This window comes from Malus sylvestris, chromosome 5 (genome assembly GCF_916048215.2).
Source record: "Malus sylvestris chromosome 5, drMalSylv7.2, whole genome shotgun sequence".
Classification (NCBI taxonomy): Eukaryota; Viridiplantae; Streptophyta; class Magnoliopsida; order Rosales; family Rosaceae; genus Malus; species Malus sylvestris.
Genome location: NC_062264.1, coordinates 36,462,898 through 36,483,227, shown reverse-complemented (window position 1 = coordinate 36,483,227; position 20,330 = coordinate 36,462,898). Strand labels below are relative to the sequence as shown.

The window sequence follows — 20,330 nt, the reverse complement described above, 5'->3', positions numbered from 1 at the left end:
GAAGAACATAAGAAAGGTGATGATGATATTTGGGGGAAAAAACATTGAAGATGTTTGAAGTTTGATAGGTGAGGAATAAAAACACAAATGTTTGAATTCCTCCGGCTATTGTGTTGGTACTTCTAGCGCAGTGTCGTTTATTTGTATTTGCACCAATGATACATGGAGGCCTTCTATCCAATTATTTTAGGTTTACTTATGAGTATGGCTGGAACACCCACCCCCATTTATAAAAATATATTTATGTAATTACCCCTAAATATTATGAATCTATCAATTTAGTCTTATTTTGACTACCAATTTGGATTTAAATTTTGGATTCCTTTTCTTCCTAAGCTGCCACGTGGCAGCACCCCATCACTTCTCCCATTTCTCTCTGTTCCCCTGGGTGAGGACTTGGATTGTCTGCCCTCCAATTTCTGTGCCCTTCTGTTTTTGTGGTCACGGTTAAGCCACGTCAACATTTTATATTACTATTTTTTTTGTTTTATTATTTTTATAAAAAAATAATATAAAATATTGACGTGACTTAACCGTGACCACACAAAACAGAAGGGGCACCTAAATGGGAGGGCAGACAATCCAAGTCCCCCGGGTGAAACCCCCCATCTTTTTCTTTCTCTCTCTGTCTTTCCCTTCTCTCCCTCTCGGATCTCTCATTTATCTCCATCTCTTCAACTAAATCGCACACACCCACACGCTGAGGCACACTCGTGCGCGGAGAAGCCATCACCATTATCAATTCCTCATCCTTCTCTCTCCCTCTTTCCCGTGCTGCGAGGACAGAAACCTGAAAAGGAATTCCGACGAGATTTCTATTCCTCCGGTTAGGTAAGCCTCGTCCTAGAATATTGTTGGAATGTGGTTTAAATGAGTTTTAATTGGGTTTTATTACGTGATTTTGGAGGTTTGAGGACGAGTTTGGCTCGGGTGTAAGCACACCCATCTCCGGCGAACCGTGGGTGTCGAGGGAAGTTCTGACCATCTCCGACCGTTCTACGACATAAGGAAGGTATAAAGTTGTTCCCCTAGTCTTGTACTTCGATTTGATGCCTAGATCGGACCCTAAAAGCTAGGTTTGAGGCCTGCCGGAGCTGTAGAAGCTCCGGCGTTCTTCTCCGTCGACGCCAGGGCTTCCGGGCCGTTGCTGAGTCACTCGGGCCTTAGGCCCGTGGTGAGCCTAGCCCAATCCCCCTAACCCAGTTTGTTTTAATTGTTTTTATTTAATTATTAAGACCCAAAGGCCTTCGGGCCGTTATGTATAGGGCCTGTAGCCCATTAGACCAACCCAAAACCTTTTTAGGTTTTGTTTATTTCTGTTCTAGAAATTAAGGCCTTAGGGCCAATTAGAAATTGGGCTTTCAGCCCTTTCCCAAACCCATTAACCTTTAATTTAAACTCAAAACCCTTAGGGCCATTCGGCCCAACCCAATCCAAAGCCCAGTTTGACTTTGACCCTTGGACCAGTTGACTCAGTCAACTGTTAGAGTTGACTTTGACTGGTCCACGGTCAATGTTGACTTTTGAGTTGACTTTTTGGGGTTTTGTCCGGGACCTTTTCTAGGCTAATTTCGACGTTCTGGACCCGTTTTTGAGTCCGTTTTCCCAAATTTAATCGTTTGAATAGAGTTTGACTAAAGGTACTCATTTATGTGAATAGGTGCAATTATTGACGGTGATTCCGTTATACCTTTTTGGTACAGCTTTGCACCATCAGAGTACTATGAATGGACCCTTTCAAAAGCATGTTTTAATAATAGAAATGCATACATGAAAAGCATGATTTAATAATTATGTTTTATGAAATGTTTTGTGAGATAACATGCTCACAGAGACTAGATTGAATTATTACTATTTTTCCTATAACCCATGTTCTTATAGAATATCCAATGGATGATGATATGATATTTAGAACATGTTTAGAACATCTCTTTATAGTATAGATAATGGATGACTTTATACTATGAAGTTGTTTTTCAATATAGATATATTCAATGGTTTTGTACTTATCTAGTGGTCATTTCCGCTACGGGACGTAGGGATAGATTCTGGTCCGTCTAGGACGACGGTTTGGTGTTGGCATAGGGTCTGGAGTGTGTTTCCTCTGGCTATTTAGCACAGAGACGGGGAGCCGATACGGGGCTTGAAGTGTATTTTCTTCTGATTGTCTGCTCAGAGATGGGGAGCCGGCATAGGGCCTAGAGGTTATCGGATAAATCACTAGTGTTTATTATTTATACAAGTTGTGAATTTGAGATACTGCACGACATGCTAGGGTTCGGAAAACCTATGTGTTTCATTATATATGTGTTTTCATAAATCTGGGGGTTAGTATGGTGATAACTGTTTTACTATATATATATATATATATTAAATTGGTCCACTCACGTTTGTTTTGCGCCTCCTTCAGGATCTACGAATGAGGATTACGATTTAAGCTACGAGGCATTTCCTTACCAATGATTCAGTGCTATATTTCCTTTGCTTCGACATTTATTGTAATATAGCACGTCTCTATCTTAAATTAAGTTTGTACTATGTAATAGACGTATGCTCTGAACTTGTGTGTATGATCATAATTTTATTAATTAGTAGTTGAACTTTAGTATTATCTTACTAGTTCATTTTGTCTGTTTTAGCTTATTTATGAGCTTTTACTTAAATTAAATGGTTTTCGTTACCCTTCGGGTGTCGGCCAACACGTGACCATCCTGATATCCCGAGGGCATCGGGATCGGGACGTGTCAATGGCGGTTTCGCGCCCTCTAAGATTGTAGTCTACCTCATTGAACCTTATGAGAAAACTATGATCACAACTTTGAAGCTTAGGGATATTGATCAATTGCCTGCTAATTTTCATTCACACTGTACCACTAGTGTTTCATCTGCTGAGGAAATTGACAAGTCTGCCTTGTCATGACGGATTCATATAGGGGACTCATAACTTGCGGGATTCTTGTCAAGACGCTTCAAATTACACCCAAAAAGGAAGGGAAGGAGAGGAGCGTTCAACTCAAGGCTACTGCGATACCAAATCTTTCACAGATTTGTGACCCTGGATGCGCATATTATTATTGGTTGTTTTGTACGTACAATGAAATTCTTCTATCCAATAATTCAGGGACGCCTTCTATCACCCCACATTCTTCTTCAAACCGATTTCATTCTCATCCCAATGTCTTATCTTCCCATCCGCTTTTTAATGAAAATTTTAATTACAAGGTTACCTATTTTTTAAACGACCGATAAAGACCTTAAAAGATAATAATAATAATTTCAGTCACACCTGTACCACTAGCAACACGTAAAGAGACTTTTGCTTCTTGCTCAACTCAGATTTTTGTAAGTTTATTCATAATATGAAATTTTGGTTTGTTCGAATGGTTTCAAGTTTATCATTTTCCAAACTCGCACGTCACTCAGTGACTCCACTAGCACGGCTCGGATAGCAATCGTGAAACTTGTCCTGCGGTGCGGAGGAAGAAAGTGTTAGTGTAGGAATAATTAAGCTTCCTGAACATCATCTTTGGTTAGTTTTATAACCATTCCCTAGATGTCCCAGGCTTTGGGACAGTCAATAGAAGAAAGGGGTATTGTATGCCTAATTCTATGATGGAAGAAAGCAAGCAGATAATTATGGCCAATAACCAGTCTTCTTGTCCCGATGATCTTACTGCATTTACAACTGTTCCCTGTGCTTATGCAACCATGTTAGATGATGGCCATCCAGTTAGAATTGAGAAAGGCCACTGCTTGAATGCCAATGATGTGATTAAAATTTAATAAGTTCGGTGACGGATCTAACCGTGGCGGGACTTTTGTGTTTGTTGGTGACATAATCTTCATGGCACGCTCAGTTCAGTTAACTGCATATCGACCTCGCTGGGCATTTCCTTTGAGTACTTATCTTCCAAATGTACTAGGGAGGATTTTGACATGCACATTCCAAGTCTCACTAACACTTGCCTGATGAATAGTGAGTGAGGGGGCATCAAACCATCGGCAATCCCTGGTATTCCACTTCTAGAGCTGATAGTTGCACTTGCTGTTCCATAAAATCCATAAGTTAGGAGTTTAGAAGATAGATCAACGTTACTCAGAGGATTTAATTAACTTAATTTTGTATGATCAGCTACTTTCTAACTTATTTTATAAGTTAATTACTCAGACGGTTTACGCAACAATACTAAATCAATTAACCCTATCACGTTTGTGTAATGTACTTGCAGGCTACTAAATAAATCATGTTTTTCCATATTTTCTTGAATTTTCCTTTTAAGTATTCTAGTACAAGTTCTCACATAGAAAGCAAACATCATGACTTTGGTGATCTTTTGGAAGGAATTGGATCCTCTCTTGAGCTTGGGCTTAGGAGCCTTCTGACCAACACACACGGGTCGTTGGATTTTGATCTAACGACTTCAAACATGAGGTCCTTCTAAAAATTATAATAATCGTAGTCGTTGAATCAAAATCCAACGATCCGTATGTGTCGGTCAGGAGGCTTTTGAGCCCAAGCTTAGGAGAGGATCCAATTCCATTTTGGAATGTCAGTGTCGGCAATTTGTTTTCAAAAAAAATAATATTGGAACAATGCCTTTGAACCATCAACATCTAGTGCGGAAAAATTGGAGCTTGAAATAAGTGGAAAGCGTCCCAATCAAAGACTCAGGTGCCCAAAACTTAGCGCACTCATGAAATTTGGAATTTAGGAGGCATGATCTCAATTATAAATTCAGCTATGTGCTCAGAACTTCAGAAGCTATCTCCACCTAAGCAAAGAGAAGTTTGTACAACGATGGCTAGCTTTGCAACTTACGTACTCAACACTTCTTATCACCTCAAAATAGCTCACTATTTGCTCCTCTTGTTTTTGGCCTCTTCACATCTACACACTAGTGTGAATTCATGCATCGATGAAGAGAGACGTGCGCTTCTCGCCTTCAAAGAAGGTGTTACTGATCCTTCCAGGAGGCTTTCTTCGTGGGTTGGACTTGACTGCTGTCAGTGGAAGGGAATTTCATGCAACAACAGCACAGGTCGTGTTGAAATGATGAATCTCCGGAATGCGTACATGTATACACTTTCTGGTTTTGATGGAGAGAGGGACGAGATGGAGTACTCTTCTTTGGGTGGTAAGATAAATCCTTCTTTGCTTAGATTGAAACATTTGAATTACCTAGACCTAAGCCAGAATGATTTTCGAGGGATTTCCATTCCCGAATTCTTTGGTCAGATTAAAAGTTTGAGGTATCTCAATCTCTCATCTGCTTCATTTGGAGGAGAGATTCCACCTCATCTTGGTAATTTGTCAAACTTGAACTATCTTGACCTCAGCGAAGAATCTCACAACTCTTTGCTTGAACTCCCTTCCGAAAACTTGAATTGGCTTTCTCGTCTCTCTTCCCTAAAGTACCTCAATCTCAAAGGACTGGACCTCAGTGACATCAGGGTAAGTTGGCTAAATGTTGTCAACATGCTACCTTTCCTAGTAGAGTTGCACTTGTCATCATGCCAAATTCAAGGCCTTCCACCACTTTCACCGGCAAATTTTAGTCTTGCATCACTTTTGATCCTTGACGTGTCATACAACGATTTGAAGTTTCCGTTTCCTGAATGGTTTTTCAATCTGACTAACCTCAGAAAACTTGATTTAAGCGGAAATTCTTTGAGGGGTCCCTTGCCAAGTGAATTTGAAAGCTTCAAATCACTTGAACACCTTGACTTATCTTTCAATAGCCTCGAGAGTCAAATTCCAAAACTTATTGGGAGTTTTTGCAATCTAAAGATCTTAAATCTTGCACAGAACCAATTTGATGGAGGGATTCAAGAGCTTTTGGGTGGTTTATCAAGTTGTCCCAATAGTGTTTTAGAGTCACTGGATTTGTCATCGAATATGTTGCAAAGCAAATTGCCTGCCTCTTTAGGGATGCTACACAATTTGAAGTTTCTTACCCTCTACGATAATAATATGAATGGGTCCATTCCTGAAAGTTTAGGGCAACTCTCTCAGCTAGTTCACCTCGATCTATCGTTCAACCCGTGGGAGGGCTTTTTAATTGAATCCCATTTCATAAATCTCACAAGATTAAAATACTTTGCATTAGGCAGAGTAGACCCAAAGCCAATTCTACCTATTCCCCTCACTTTTAAAGTGTCTTATGATTGGGTTCCTCCTTTCATGCTTCACAAAATTAACATTGGCTACTGTAAAGTAGGTCCTGCCTTTGGGGTATGGCTTCAGTCTCAAACTGAACTACTTTTTGTCAAACTTCATGGTACTGAAATCTCAGATTCCATACCCGAGAACTGGTTCTTGAAGATATCTTCCCGTGTTCAGTACTTGGATTTATCTCACAATCAAATCCATGGAAAACTTCCACTCCAATTGAAATTCCCGAATGCAGTGATTTTCGATTTGAGTCACAACCAATTTCAAGGGCCATTACCACTTTGGTCAGGCGACAATGTGGTTAAATTTAAGCTGGAAACCAATTCATTTTCAGGGCCAATCCCATTGAATTTGGACCAAAAGTTTCCCAAATTGGAATCACTCTATCTTGCAGAAAATCATTTGAACGGTACCATTCCGCCCTCCATTGGCAACTTGAAAAACTTGTTACTCCTTTCTCTGAGAAGCAATCAGTTATCTGGAGAATTCCCACAAGAATGGAGTTTATTGACTGACATAATGATTTTAGATGCTGCATACAACAATCTGTCAGGCAAGCTTCCTAGTTCAATGGGTGCCTTGGGTTCTCTTTTCATGTTGAAGATGAACAACAATAATCTCGAAGGTGAAATTCCTCAATCCTTGGAAAATTGCACTTGTTTGAGGAACATTGATCTTGGGGACAATAAATTTACTGGGAAAATACCTTCATGGATAGGATTGAACGTGCCGTTCGTGTCAATCCTAAGAATGAGGTCAAATTTTCTAAGTGGACATATCCCTCAACAGTTGTGCAATCTCGAGAACCTCCACATCTTAGACCTTGCTCACAACAGCTTTACAGGGACTATTCCCAAGTGCTTGAATAATCTCACTGCTCTGAAAGTTGCTTATTACAGTGCTTATAATATATATCTGGAGTACGCTCAACAAACAGGAGTGATGAAAGGAAGAGAACTCCAGTATAACACATCTCTGATGTATGTAAAAAGCATTGATCTTTCAGCGAACTGCCTTGAAGGTGAAATCCCTGAAGAAATATGCAGCCTCGTTCTGCTGCACAACTTGAACTTATCGATGAATCAATTAAGCGGAGACATCCCCTTGGAGATTGGAAATTTGGTGCAGCTCGAAAATCTTGATCTCTCACTCAACCAACTTTTGGGACAGATTCCTCAAAGTCTTTCATCCTTGACCTTCTTATCTTACATGAATGTATCGTATAACAACTTGAGTGGCAGAATTCCTTTGGGCAACCAGCTCCAAACACTGATCGATTCATCCATTTACGAGGGCAACCCGTTTCTTTGCGGGTTTCCTCTTTCTACTGCATGCTCAGAAGATGGCAATCCTACTGCCAAGGATCCAAAAGACAATGACAATGAAGATGGACATGATGAGTTGTGGTTCTTTGTTAGCTTGGTACTTGGCTTTATCGTAGGCTTTTGGGGCGTTTGTGGCACATTGGTTTTGAAGAAGTCATGGAGGTATGCCTATTTTCGGTGGTTTGATACCATCAAGGATAAGGCAAAGTTAGCAATTGCAGTGAAAGTACTTGGTCGTTTTCGAAGGAACTTTTGATTATAGCAGTAAATAGTACTTTTTGAAATCAAAGTACTTGAGTAATATGTATGTAATAAGTTACCAATGCATTTTAACAGTATTGTATGTAATAAGTTACCAATAAATTATGAATGGAGTATATATACTATTGCTTGTTTTGCAAGGGTTTCGACCTAATACAACAACCAAAAGAGATTCATGTTCATTTGTTTTTTATTTTGACAAAAAAAAAAAAAAAAAAAAACTCAGCAAGAGTCTTATTAAATTAAAAAGAAAGTTACACCTGACATCATGTTTAATTAAGTCATTAACTCAAAGAAAAACTAATGAAAATAGTTTAAAAACTTTGAGTTTTAATGATAAGGACAAAATAAAGGGTAAAATGAATAGTACCATAATTGATTTTTTAGTGTAAAAATATAATTTTTCGTTAAAGTGAATAATACCAGAAGCTTTTTATTAAAGTTTCTTTAAATCAAGTGGGTTTACAATTTAAGGTTTAGGATTGTTTTATGGGTAATACTTGCGTCCTCATCGGGGAGGACCCAATATACTGACATTGTCATGTGGTCCTGTTAAATATAGTTACGTGTAATTTACAATAGCTCTCTAAACCTATAACCAAACAACCAGCTATAACCTTGCACCTATAACCAAACAGCCAACTTCTGCTTTAAGCCTATGCCCCATATCTCATCCCGTCCCTGTCACTTCCGTCGAACTTTGCTCCGTCGATCTCTTTCTTCCAACCTCTGGTTACATCAAATCCAACCCAAATTTTTCCATCAATCCCCACTATTCTTGTAACCAAACGTCCAGAAACACCCACACTCCCTCCCGTGACTGTTCATATTCGAACCCGACGTCGTCGAAGAGCATGAGAGAGTGGGGTTGGCTGGGGTCGACCGAAAAGAGAAATATTGGTAATTGCTCGCCGGAGAAGAGAGGGATTAAAGAGGAAACACGTTGGTAATGAGGGAGGCGATTGGGTGGAGAGGTGAAGGGGGTGAGTCTGACGGCAGCCATGGTAGATTTGCCATGGAAGCACCAAATCAAGGGAGGAAGGAAGGAGATTGATCAGTGTGTTTAAAGGATGGTTGATTGGGCGACTCTGGTTGGTGGTGGTCGGAAAAGATGGCGGATTGGGATGGACCGCTGGGTAGTGTTTCACTGAGGAAGAAGACATGTGTTTGGATAGCAGAATAACACATGTTTGGCCAGAAGAATAAAGGCCGATTGGTTATATGTTAAATGGACATGTGTCGTTATTTAATTGTTCCACGTAATAAAATCAGTATATTGGGTACTCTCTAGTGAGTACCCAAGTATTATCCTTGTTTTAATTAAACAACCTTAACAGAATTTGTTTAACTATTTATTATCAGATGCTTCAACACTAACCTAATATATATATATATATATATATATATATGTTGTGATGTAATAATTTAACTAGGTCCTATATTGAAAATCATAGTCATGCCCTTTCATTTCTCAAAAAAAATTAATATTCTTGCTTTGCTGTGAAAGAGGCATAAAAATAATGACATACTGGAATATAGTACTGAATAAATAAAATCCTAATATTATTTCTTTGTTGGCAATCAACGTCAAAACACTTTGAAGATAAAAAAAAATAGAACGAGCCATTAAAACACGAAGGTATATTATGCATTTATTTTAGGCCAAATTAGATTAATCATCCCCACGGTCATTGATTACTTGCATAGTAACGCATGTAGTAAAGAAAATTAGGAATTAAATCTTTGTAGTCAAGACTGTTAGCAAACTTACCCCATAAAGAAGATTTCCGTTAAAAGTCGGTTAAAAGCATAGATAAGAGGATAAGATGTATTATAATCCAAATTTAGCCTTATTAACTCATTTATCTTTCATCTCTGAGAAACCAATTGAGAAACCCACCAACCCACTAAAGACTTTAATGCCAAAACATTACATGGTCTTATCTATTTCAATCCGTATTTGCTAATCAAATTCAGTAGACTTGCAAGTGGCAAACATGGAAAATGGATTGAACACTTGGAATCTGGCGGGTAATAATTTCAAATATTGATTTTAACTTGCCAACCTCCATACAATTCGGTTATTATGCTCAGTAGCCCAAACCCACTATGTTTTGCCCGTTGGCCATCCTAATTTCTACTTATCAATCATAAAAAATTCATAGAAAATGTCTTGTATTTCCCATTGAGGAATGAGTTTTGCCCGTTGGCCATCCCAATTTCTACTTATCAATCATAAAAAATTCATAGAAAATGTCTTGTATTTCCCATTGAGGAATGACTATGTAAGGAACGTGACAACCCCATCGCACAGCGGTCTTGCAACTTAAATTGCAATCTTCACCATGTTCATTGGAATTTTGACAAATACCTAGGCGCTTAGAATTTTGACGAACTCCTAGGCGTTTAGGCATGTCTAGACGTCTTTTTGATTTTTTAAATATCTAGTGATTAATCGTAGCGGTGGTCAGCCACTTAGCGTTTAAACAGGCCCTAAGCGACCTTAGGCGGGACTTTTTAGAATAATGATAAAAGAACAAAAAAATAGATATATGAAAGTCAAGAAATACTTTGACTGCCATTTAATACTACTGTCTAGTAGTATTCTTCTACATTGGTAAGTTAGAGGTCTTCAATTCAATTCTCGCCAAAGGCAAATTTCAATCATATTATTGTTAGCTTATTGTGAGGTTTAGCCCACTCTCCCACCTCTTAGTGTAAATAATATCATTTGTTTAAGAGAAACAGGAAAAAGACTTTGACTAGCTGAGAGTTGACATTATTGCCTCTGTATTATCTACGAGCAATTCATTTGACAAATTCTTTCTTGGGGTCCGGTACGAGCATTTCCCAGACATTATCAAAAAGTGACATCCTGCATTGGCACAAAAGAAATTTGGATAAATAATTAAAAGGGAAATTTTATTTAAACTCATTTAACCTCTTTTTACGTCAACTTAAATTTTAAATGTTAATTGTCTATTTTATCATATTGCATAATCATTATTCAGTACAAAATGAAATTAATAATAAAAATCAAATTTATCAATAGAACCACATACGATAATTAAACCCTAGCATCACCCTTTGTTTATCCTACGTTCATTCCGACCACAATAGCTCTGATAGAGAAAAACAAGCTTTTCTATTGATAGATGGTGATTTTGAAGTTTTTAATTCTCCAACTAAGGTGTGACTCAATTTATGGATATTTTGTTTGTTTGCTTCTTCTTTGGATTAAATTTCATACTTTTTATATTATATTATATTTTTTTTTTCTGCCATCTATATGCGCCCCAAAACACCAGTGCCATGATTTTTTATTAGTACCGCAAAAACATAAAACTTGATTCTTGGTGCAAATAAAGATTGCTCAACCTTAACCACGAACTAGCGGGTGGCATGTCTTGCACCTTTTTTATTTGAAATAGCACCAATTTGTTTATTTGTTTATTAACGTAGCAGCAAAACACCCAACCCTATGTCACTTCAAAATTTCTTAAAAAGTACATGAAAATGCTCGATTTAAAAAGGACTGAACTGGAGCTTGCATAACATTCTCTTGGCAAATTCAAGTTTATGGAATGATCTCTTGGATCCCAAGTCCATGGATGGGTTGTGCTAGCAGAAAGAAAAAAAGCAGCCATGGAAATGCTAGTCCTATACGGCATATGCAATTATAGAGGGGCAAGGACTCCTCTTTGAAAAGAAAAAACATTCAATTAGATATGTTATTTTATAAAGGGAATGAGTGTAAAGATACTTTTACATTTTGAATTGAGTTTGAGAGGGTAGTTTAGGTAATAAATTTGGGTTTAAAGAGATATTAATTCTTTAATAAAAAAACACTATGGGTGAATAGAATAAGTTGGGTGTAGAAAGAGGTTAGATGAGTTCAAATAAAATCTTCCTAACCAAAATTTGAACTCCATATAGAATTATAGCCACACTTTCAAAATTATGATAATTATAACCAAAAATTAATGTGAAAGCACTAATATACCCTATTTAACCATATGTGTCTGCGATGTCTCAAGCTTTTCTTTTCATGTCAAGTGTTGTCGCTGTGTTGCTCTGCACTCGCACTGCAATGGAGACACAACCTTTTTTCTTTTTAAGGAAAACTAATGAAAATGGCTTGAAAACTTTAAGTTTTAATCAAAATGACAAAAATGTGTTGTAAGTGAATAGTACCGAGAGTAACTTTTTAGAGTAAAAATGTCTTTAACATTAAAAGTAAATAGTACCATAAGTGTTTTGTTAAAACTCTATTCTTTTTATTTATCAAACACAAGGACAAGTTGCAGTAGTAACATTAGCACCTTCTTGCTTATAATATCCTCTTCAACCAACAATGATGCCATTTCATCCCCAAACCACCGTAGGGAGGGGCGGATCCATTACAGGACCTGGGTGGTCCCAGGACCCTCCGAAAGATCGGAAAAGCATTTGTGAAGATCGTTGAGGACCACCCGATTGCCTGGTCCCGTGCTGGTTTTGGAACTCCATGAATTTGCAGCACAACACCCAGCATAATTTATCTAAGAAGAAGGAGGTTTAATATTGTTTTTAATGACCTGGCCAGACGGTGCCGTTTTGAGCCAGGCCATTCAAAAAATTAACACTCTTTTTCGTCTACAAACCCGAGGCCCAACTACTTCTCATGCAATTCCCTCTTTTAATTAGAACAAAACCCCAAATCCACCCATCCAATACAAACCTTACCCCGGAACCCCACCACAATTATTCCACCTCTATCTTTCCATCATCACCTCATTACAATATTGAATTTCAAATAAATTTTATGATTTTGGTCTTATGTGTATTAGATGAAAATATTCATATGATTATTGTGATGTAGTTTATGATTTTTTTATAACAATTTGATCATTGTTGGTTAATTTATAGAGAATTTTTATCTATACTTTAAAAATCACATTTTGCACTCCTCATAAGTGTAGATTTCTTTCTCATTTTAGAAAGTTTGAAATACAAAGTGATATTTTTAGAGTGCAAATAATAATTTTTAATATATATATTATGTCTTTGTTAGTTCATATGATTTTTTATTTTGATTAGATCAAACAATCTGATATTGGAATGTTTATCTCTAACATCAAATAGTAATTTATTGTAAAAATTTTCAATGTTATTTTCATTTAAGTTTTTTTGAAACTTTTACAATTAGGACCACCCAATGTTCAAATCCTGAATCCGCCACTGACCGCAGGTACCCTCTCTCTTGAATTTTTCCTAAAATCTAACTGCATTTTGTTTAATTAATGGTGTTTTGGGATTAAAATGGTAGTTGGGTTATGATCCTTCCGAAGACTCATTCGTGCTCGAGGCCAATTAAAAGCGAAGGTTTGTAAATTTGTAAAATTTCCAACTTTCAGGTTTTCATTTGTTTATAGTATCTCACTGGCTGCTATGGCCCTTCAGGCGCTCGTATGATGGCGATACGGAGTAGGAAGAGTTGGTCAGGGCTTCTTGTAGAAGCCTCTTGTTCCTAAAATCAGAGCTCATGATTTGCTCCACGGCTGCCACGGATTGTTGCGTTTTTTGCAATGGTTGGACCTTACAATCCACCATGGAAATCATCATTTGCATATTTTTTGTAATACTTTTTATGTCACACCCCGATTGCAACGTACGTTCAGGATCGACATGTGACGTCATCAAGTATCCATACATCTAACATATCCCGCCTCCAAAATATGGACATGCACCACTCAAGATCCGAATCGCATAGTAATTTTCATATACTTTATGGCAGCATCTAACCTCCTTGTTAGATTGCCTACGTACCCTAAATAGGGATCAAGCCATTCGTAGTTCACCATTCGTCAAACTCTAAGCTTTTTCGTAAAATACTTCTAGCAGAAACCATAGAATACCATACTGCACATCAACCTTACGCCAAACAATTATTATCACCTTGTCATGCACGCAGGTAAGCCATTCTCACACATATGCATCATATAAATCACTATGTTTCACATAATACCGCAATTCATAGTATGCAACATCTCAAAGAACAGTCAACGAAGCACAATGCTATTCTCTAGCCACATCGGTTAACAAGTCTAATCATAATGACAACAATCACAACCAACATCATTCCACAATCATATCAATCAATAATACATATCATAGACCGAAATGCAAAGCTAGAGCAACACAGTTTGACTGAAGCCTACATCTCTAAAGCTGAAATCAAATCCAAGGAACCAAGACGTCACATGATACGATTTCGGACCACACACCAAAATCCAAACCAAGATACGATTCCGGACCATCACTCAACAAAATCGAGGATTAGAAGGGATTCCGGACCATCACTCAAAGAAATCCATGTGGATACAATTCCGGACCATCACTCAACGGAATCGCGGAGTAGAAGGGATTTCGGACCATCACTCAACGGAATGCATGTGGATACGATTCCGGACCATCGCTCAACGAAATCACATAGTATAAGGGATTCTGGACCATCACTTAACAGAATCCATGTGGATATGATTCTGAACCATCACTCAACGGAATCACGGAGTACAATGCATAACAACCACTCAATGAAACAAACATGGATCAAGTTACTCTCTCAACGAAACGAGAAATGAAATAATGAAACGAGAGGTGAAACATGTTTTAAAACAACAAACCCTATGACAAAGGGTTAATGGTCCACTACTAGCCCTCACATTTCATCATATCAAGTCAATCAAACAAAACAAACCATTCCAATATGCACCTCAAATCCCACTTCATAAAACTACATCGATGGCTAAATATAAAAATTAACAATTTTATAGGAAACATAATTATAAAACCATCTCATCTCCACACAAGATAATAGTTATAAAAATAGGGTAATCACCTATATCACATATATTAAAGTCACTCACATTTCACAAGTAATTCAATATGCATTTCAAATCACATGTCACAAACACTTCCAATACACGAGTCAAATCACTTTTCGTAATAATAGATCGATGGCTAATTATTATAATCACATTTCATCACATCAAACCAATCACTTTGCTCTCAAAATCGTAAAGAAAACACCCCATTTCATCCATCTGAAAAAAAACACCCCATTTGAAATAATTTCTTAAAGAAAACACCCCATCTAAAAATCGTAAGAGGGTTCTTAGCAGTTAAGCTTTTGTGTGCCATCTTAAATAATTTCTTGAAGAAAACACTTCATCTGAAAAAAAATCAAAAGAGGAATATTTTTTACAGCTCAATCATCAATCTACAAATTCTACTTCTCCCAGTTCATAATCCAGATCCTGAAACATTTTTACATCTCAATCATCAATCTACAAATTCTAACTTAAAACCCCTAAAAATCCCTTCACCAAAAATTCACATTAATAATAAAACCTAATTCAAAATTACCTAAATTTTAGAGGGATGATGGTTGGTACTGGTAGTAGCAGTGTCCTCGACGGTGGTGATGTGGTGATGATGGTGGTCGCGACGGCGGAGGTGGTCCCGTTGTGTTGGTTGCTACAATGCTGTGAGAGTCTCAGAGTTGGAGCTCGACGGTGGTGATGAGGTGAGTGATGGTGGTCGCGACGGCAGAGTTGATGGTGCTGTTGTGTTGTTCCTGACGGCGGTTAGCACTACGAGTCGAGGGAAGGGATAGCGAGAGGGAGTCGAGGAAGAGTCTGAGAATCCGAGAATCCGAGAGACTGAAAGTCTGAAAGTGCTTGTGGAACTCGGGAGGTGGAATTAGGTAAGGTTGAAACTGCTGGTTGAGATTGGCTAGGGATGATATCTTAAATCTCGTCCGTCCATTGTAACACAAAAGGGCCGGTTCGAGTACCCGCGATTCCTATACTTTTGGAACCGGCCCGAATCAAAAACTTCATTTACCCAGCCCGCCCTGCCACAATCTGTTTTTACAAAATTAAGAACCGGCCCGTACTCGCATTACCCTCCCCGACCCGCAGGTCCAGGACCCGTTTGCCCAGCCTTAGATCTAATTCCTGAAATTAACGGAATTAAAATTAACTGATAAAGATAATGTAAACGTGAAATACGAATTTAAATAACGAGATACGTAATCAATAGTAAAATTCTGAGGACGGGATTTCACATTTTAAATTTTTAATATTTCTGGGTTTTTGTTGGGTTTGATGAGACTGGAACTTGGAGACTAGTATGAACTTGGTTTTGAGTTTGAAACACGTGTTGTCTTTTTGGATCTTCTAGAAACCTTATTTTTAGGGTATATTAGTACTTTCATCTCAATTTTTTGTTATAATTATCATAAACTTGAAAATGTGGTTATAATTCGATATGGGATCTAAATTATGGTTATTTTTCAAAATTTCCCTCGGCACACAGTGCTTCAATGGGAGCTTCGATTAGTTCTAAAGTGGTGTAGAAGCAAGCGTGCGGAGCTAGAATTTTTTTTTATAAATGAGCTAGATAAAAATATTACACTAAAATCAAATGATATTTTTTTGCTACATGTGTATTGTATGCAAAAATTTAGGTTTAACTTTTATATTTATATACTTTAAAATTTGCTTGGCATGAACACAATAAAAATCGCAATTGCAAACTGCAGAAATTACAATAAATCATTCAATTTCACATATATTTAGATGCAAACACAAGAAGAAGATAGAAAACTTGTTACATGGACTATATCAATTACAAGCAAACAACCAGCCCAAAACAAAACAATGAAAGTAGAAAGTAAAGGCAATCTTAAAAAAAAATTGATTGAAAATAATACAAAGTCCACTAAATCAAAGTAGAATAATCTTGAACAAAATAACATAACAATTTTCATGGTAACTTTTATATTTTTAGTTGTGCTAAATACTCGTTGGGAGTTTAATTAAAAATTAATTTTTCTTGCATTTTTTTTGTCAATTATATTTGGCTATACACTAAAATACATACATGTCGACACAAACCCTCCATGAACAATAGCCCACCGTGGCTTTTGGTGTGGCTCCGCCGGTGGGTAGAAGACATATCCGGATCCCCTCCTGACCTTAAAAAACTGAGTCTGCTGAGCAGGCGATCGTGGCCGTTGAAATTTGATCTAATGACTACAATTATTATAACTTTTAAAGGACCCCCCTGTTTGTAACCGTTGGAACAAATTTCAACGGCCACGATCGCCTGCTCAGCAGGCTCCGTTTTTAAAGGTCATGAGGGGATGAGGGGATCCAAATTCTTCTACTACAAACAAGGAGGGGCATTATTAATTCTAGCCATACCTTTTGCTTCCACAAATTCCTAAATCTAAACTACACATTAATGAAACATTCATTGTTAACCAAATCATAATGAAATTACCACTCTAACCTTCTAATTAAAATTGAATAGAAATAAAAAATATGGGCAATTCAGTATTTACATGAAAACGAATTTTACTATTTTTTTTTCATGAACCTCATAGGTAGGTAATAATAGCAGTCCTATTTAAAAATTAAAAAAAATTAGCATATGCAATTGAAGTGATTGGGGCTGGGGATTTGGTGAGTAGCTCATTTGGATGTACTTTTAAAATGACTTAAAACGCTTTTAGATAAAATGTTTTTGGGTTCCAAAAGCACTTAAAGTGTATTTTTTTTTTGTTGCAAGAAACACCAATTATGTGCTTTTTCTATGAAGCACTTTACGTGCTTTTTCAATATTTACTTCTATGTTTACTAGGGATTAGTTTTAAAACATTTTCACCCAAAACGTTTTCAGTATTTTTAAAAGCACATCATCAGTCTCTTTTTCTTTTCTTTTTTTTTCCATTTTCTTTTTCTTTTTTTCAATTTTCTTTTTCTTTTTCAATTGTCATTCTTACTAATGATATCATTCTTACTCATGATAAGTTGCAGTAAAATAAAAAATAAACTTAATTGCACACGTAAAGCGTGTTACTGATTGCTAGTGGTAATGAAACCATCACACTTTTTTTTTGTCGAAAACAAAGCAAGCAATTTCATTGAAAGAAGAATGCTCAGTACAAGTACATCAAATTAGCCAAGAAGTGGGGATAGCCAAAGGCAAACTAGCAAAAATGCAGAAAATTAAAAAACCCTAATCCTCAACCCGCACGGCCCAACCTCCACCGCCGCCACTACCTCGCCAGACATTGGTAGTCAACAGAAGAAAACCAACTCCGCGTTGAACTCGATGAAGGGATCATAGTGCAAAACAAATCAACCTGCAACAATGAAAAAGTCCCAACCAATTTTTGCCACCAAAATTGCAACACCGGAGAAGAGCCAATAAATATGAACCCCGAACAGAAGCACCTTGAAGTAGAACCAAAAACCAAAACAAAAAGAAGGGGATGGGGCTAAGGGGCATCTTAAAACCATCACACTAATCTAGACTTCATCACATTCTCCTCCCGAAGAAAAAGTTCATATTTCCAGTTTAAGATCATATACTTATCAAACCTGCAAGAAGTTGGAAGAACAATGTCTATAGAGTCCTTGAATCTCATAGGGAACACTACCGTCACTTTGTCTGCCTGCAAAAAACATCGTTTTATCAGACGAAGTTTCTACCGCAGTCCCTCTAAGACCATCTCCAATCCTGATCTAAAACCTAAAAATATTTAGCCCACAAAATTTAGGTTTTAGCCCAGAAATAGCTTTTTTACTCCAACCCTTTTGGCCTAAAATTTTAGCCCCAGATTATCAAAAAATGAATTAAGGCTATTTTTTTTAAATTAACTTTAAAAAAAAAACAATTATGTAGACTATCCTAAATTAATTATATGAACATTTTAACCTAAAAATATTTAAATTCCGATAAATTTTAAAAAATCACTAAATCAATACATGAAAATCATGATAAACCACATAAACTTAAAAAAAAGACAATTAATAAACTACATAAACTTAATACAATCGAAAACTCATAGACTACATAAACTTAATAATGATATCCACCATCTTGACTTGGTGGTGGACTTGGGTGATAGTCTTGCGATGAATCATCATCTTGAAATATACTCCTTGTGGCATTCCTTCGTAAAATTTCTTTTTGCTTACCACGTAAGTATCTCTTCCTCTCTGGAGTGTATTTGTCGAGGTCCGCCATTATCAAATTAGTTTCGTACCTTTCTTGCTCCCTATCCCCTTCTTGCTTCATGGCCAAAAACATTTGGGCCGATTCTTCTTGCCGACGACACTGGTTTTCGTTCATTCTTGCCATTTTGCTAGCAAATTGTTCACGTATCGGATCTTGGGACTTCCCTTTTCTCTTTACTTCCTTCTGCTTATCTCTACCCGAGGGCCTTGGCAAAGAAGAAGTTGGGCTTATTTGGTTGACACCTTCATTGTCGGCAAAATTCACACCTTCATTGACATCATTTGGAGGTGGGGCTTCATTATGAAATAATCTTCCACATTGTTGATTCGCATCGATTCCCCACCTCGGACAATCCTTGAGGATGTTCCAAGCATGATGCAACTTAAAAGCTTGATTTTTTGATGTAGTTCTTGTCTTGTAAATTGCCATTGCTTTGTCACCCTATGCAACAAATACATAAAAACAATTAGTTGCAAAATACTATTATGTACATGACAACAAAAATATCAACAAAGAAACTCACAATTTCTGAGACGCCCCTTCCACTAGGCATGTCAACCATGGCTCTCTCCAAGCTTCCCTTCCACAAAGTGTACGCTTTGTTGATAATCTTCCACCGATCATAAACACCACCAGCTTCCCTTCGATCGGCGTTGGAGTTTTCATGGAACTTATCAACGATTTTACCCCACAAATCCTTTCTATTTTGATTGGTGCCGACGACACCATCTTCACTAACAGAAATCCATGCCAAACATAAAGCAATATCTTCGTCAAAGGTCCAATTACAACCTCTAACATGCTCTTTTGCCATCTTGAAAATTTTGGAAATGAGAAGAAATGGTAGAAAGAAAAATTGGAAGAATTGTAGGAGAAAAGTGAGTTTTGTGTGGATGTTTGAACAAATACATAGGTATTTATAGAGTTTTTTGTTGAATTTTAAGTTAAATAATTTTTTTAAATTATTTTAGCCGTTGGATTTAAATTTGGACTGTTAGATCTTTTTTTACCGTTAGATTTGATTATATTCGATTTAAACCGTTGGATTCAATAAATATATAAATATAAAACAAAAAAATAATAATTTGAACCTGGACCGTTGGATTAACCAACAGCCCATTTAAACACAACTGTTGGATCACCAAAAGTAGCCGTTGGGCTGCTTTTGCTTTCTGATAGCAGGGAACACCCCCACATGGGGCTATCTGCTTTCAACAATCTGCCAAACGCGTGTGGCGCGTTGGCGGGTGGAGGTTGGGAAGTGGGCAACACAGCCCTGGTTTCACTCTCAGTTGGTGGAGCCCATTTTGCTTTGTGGCCTAAAATTGGGCCGGAATTTGACATCCATTTGGGTTTTAGGTTTTAGGTTTTAGGTTTATTTTAAGTCATGGGTTGGAGTGAATTTGGGGGGGGGGAATGGTAAATTTTAACTTTTAGGTCAGGGTTGGAGATAGTCTAAGTAGCTAAAGGTTAGAACTAAAAACTACAAAGAGCAAAAT

At 37.3% G+C, this 20,330-nt stretch overlaps 1 protein-coding gene and 1 long non-coding RNA gene across 2 annotated transcripts; both read left to right on the top strand.

The window, feature by feature from the left end:
* The first annotated feature begins 578 nt into the window (after positions 1-578).
* On the top strand, positions 579-2,611 carry LOC126621593 (uncharacterized). Its single transcript, XR_007623103.1, has 3 exons — positions 579-831; positions 915-1,012; positions 2,411-2,611. It is a non-coding gene; the product is annotated as an uncharacterized LOC126621593 (long non-coding RNA).
* Positions 2,612-4,778: 2,167 nt separating this feature from the next.
* On the top strand, positions 4,779-7,926 carry LOC126621586 (receptor-like protein EIX2). The gene has a single exon (XM_050290124.1). The coding sequence runs from the start codon at positions 4,799-4,801 to the stop codon at positions 7,751-7,753; it is 2,955 nt and encodes a 984-aa protein (XP_050146081.1). The 5' UTR covers positions 4,779-4,798; the 3' UTR covers positions 7,754-7,926.
* Positions 7,927-20,330: the final 12,404 nt, after the last annotated feature.

Excerpts from the sequence above, each read along its gene's own strand:
- LOC126621586 (XM_050290124.1), top strand. The coding sequence starts at position 4,799 with ATGGCTAGCTTTGCAACTTACGTACTCAACACTTCTTATCACCTCAAA.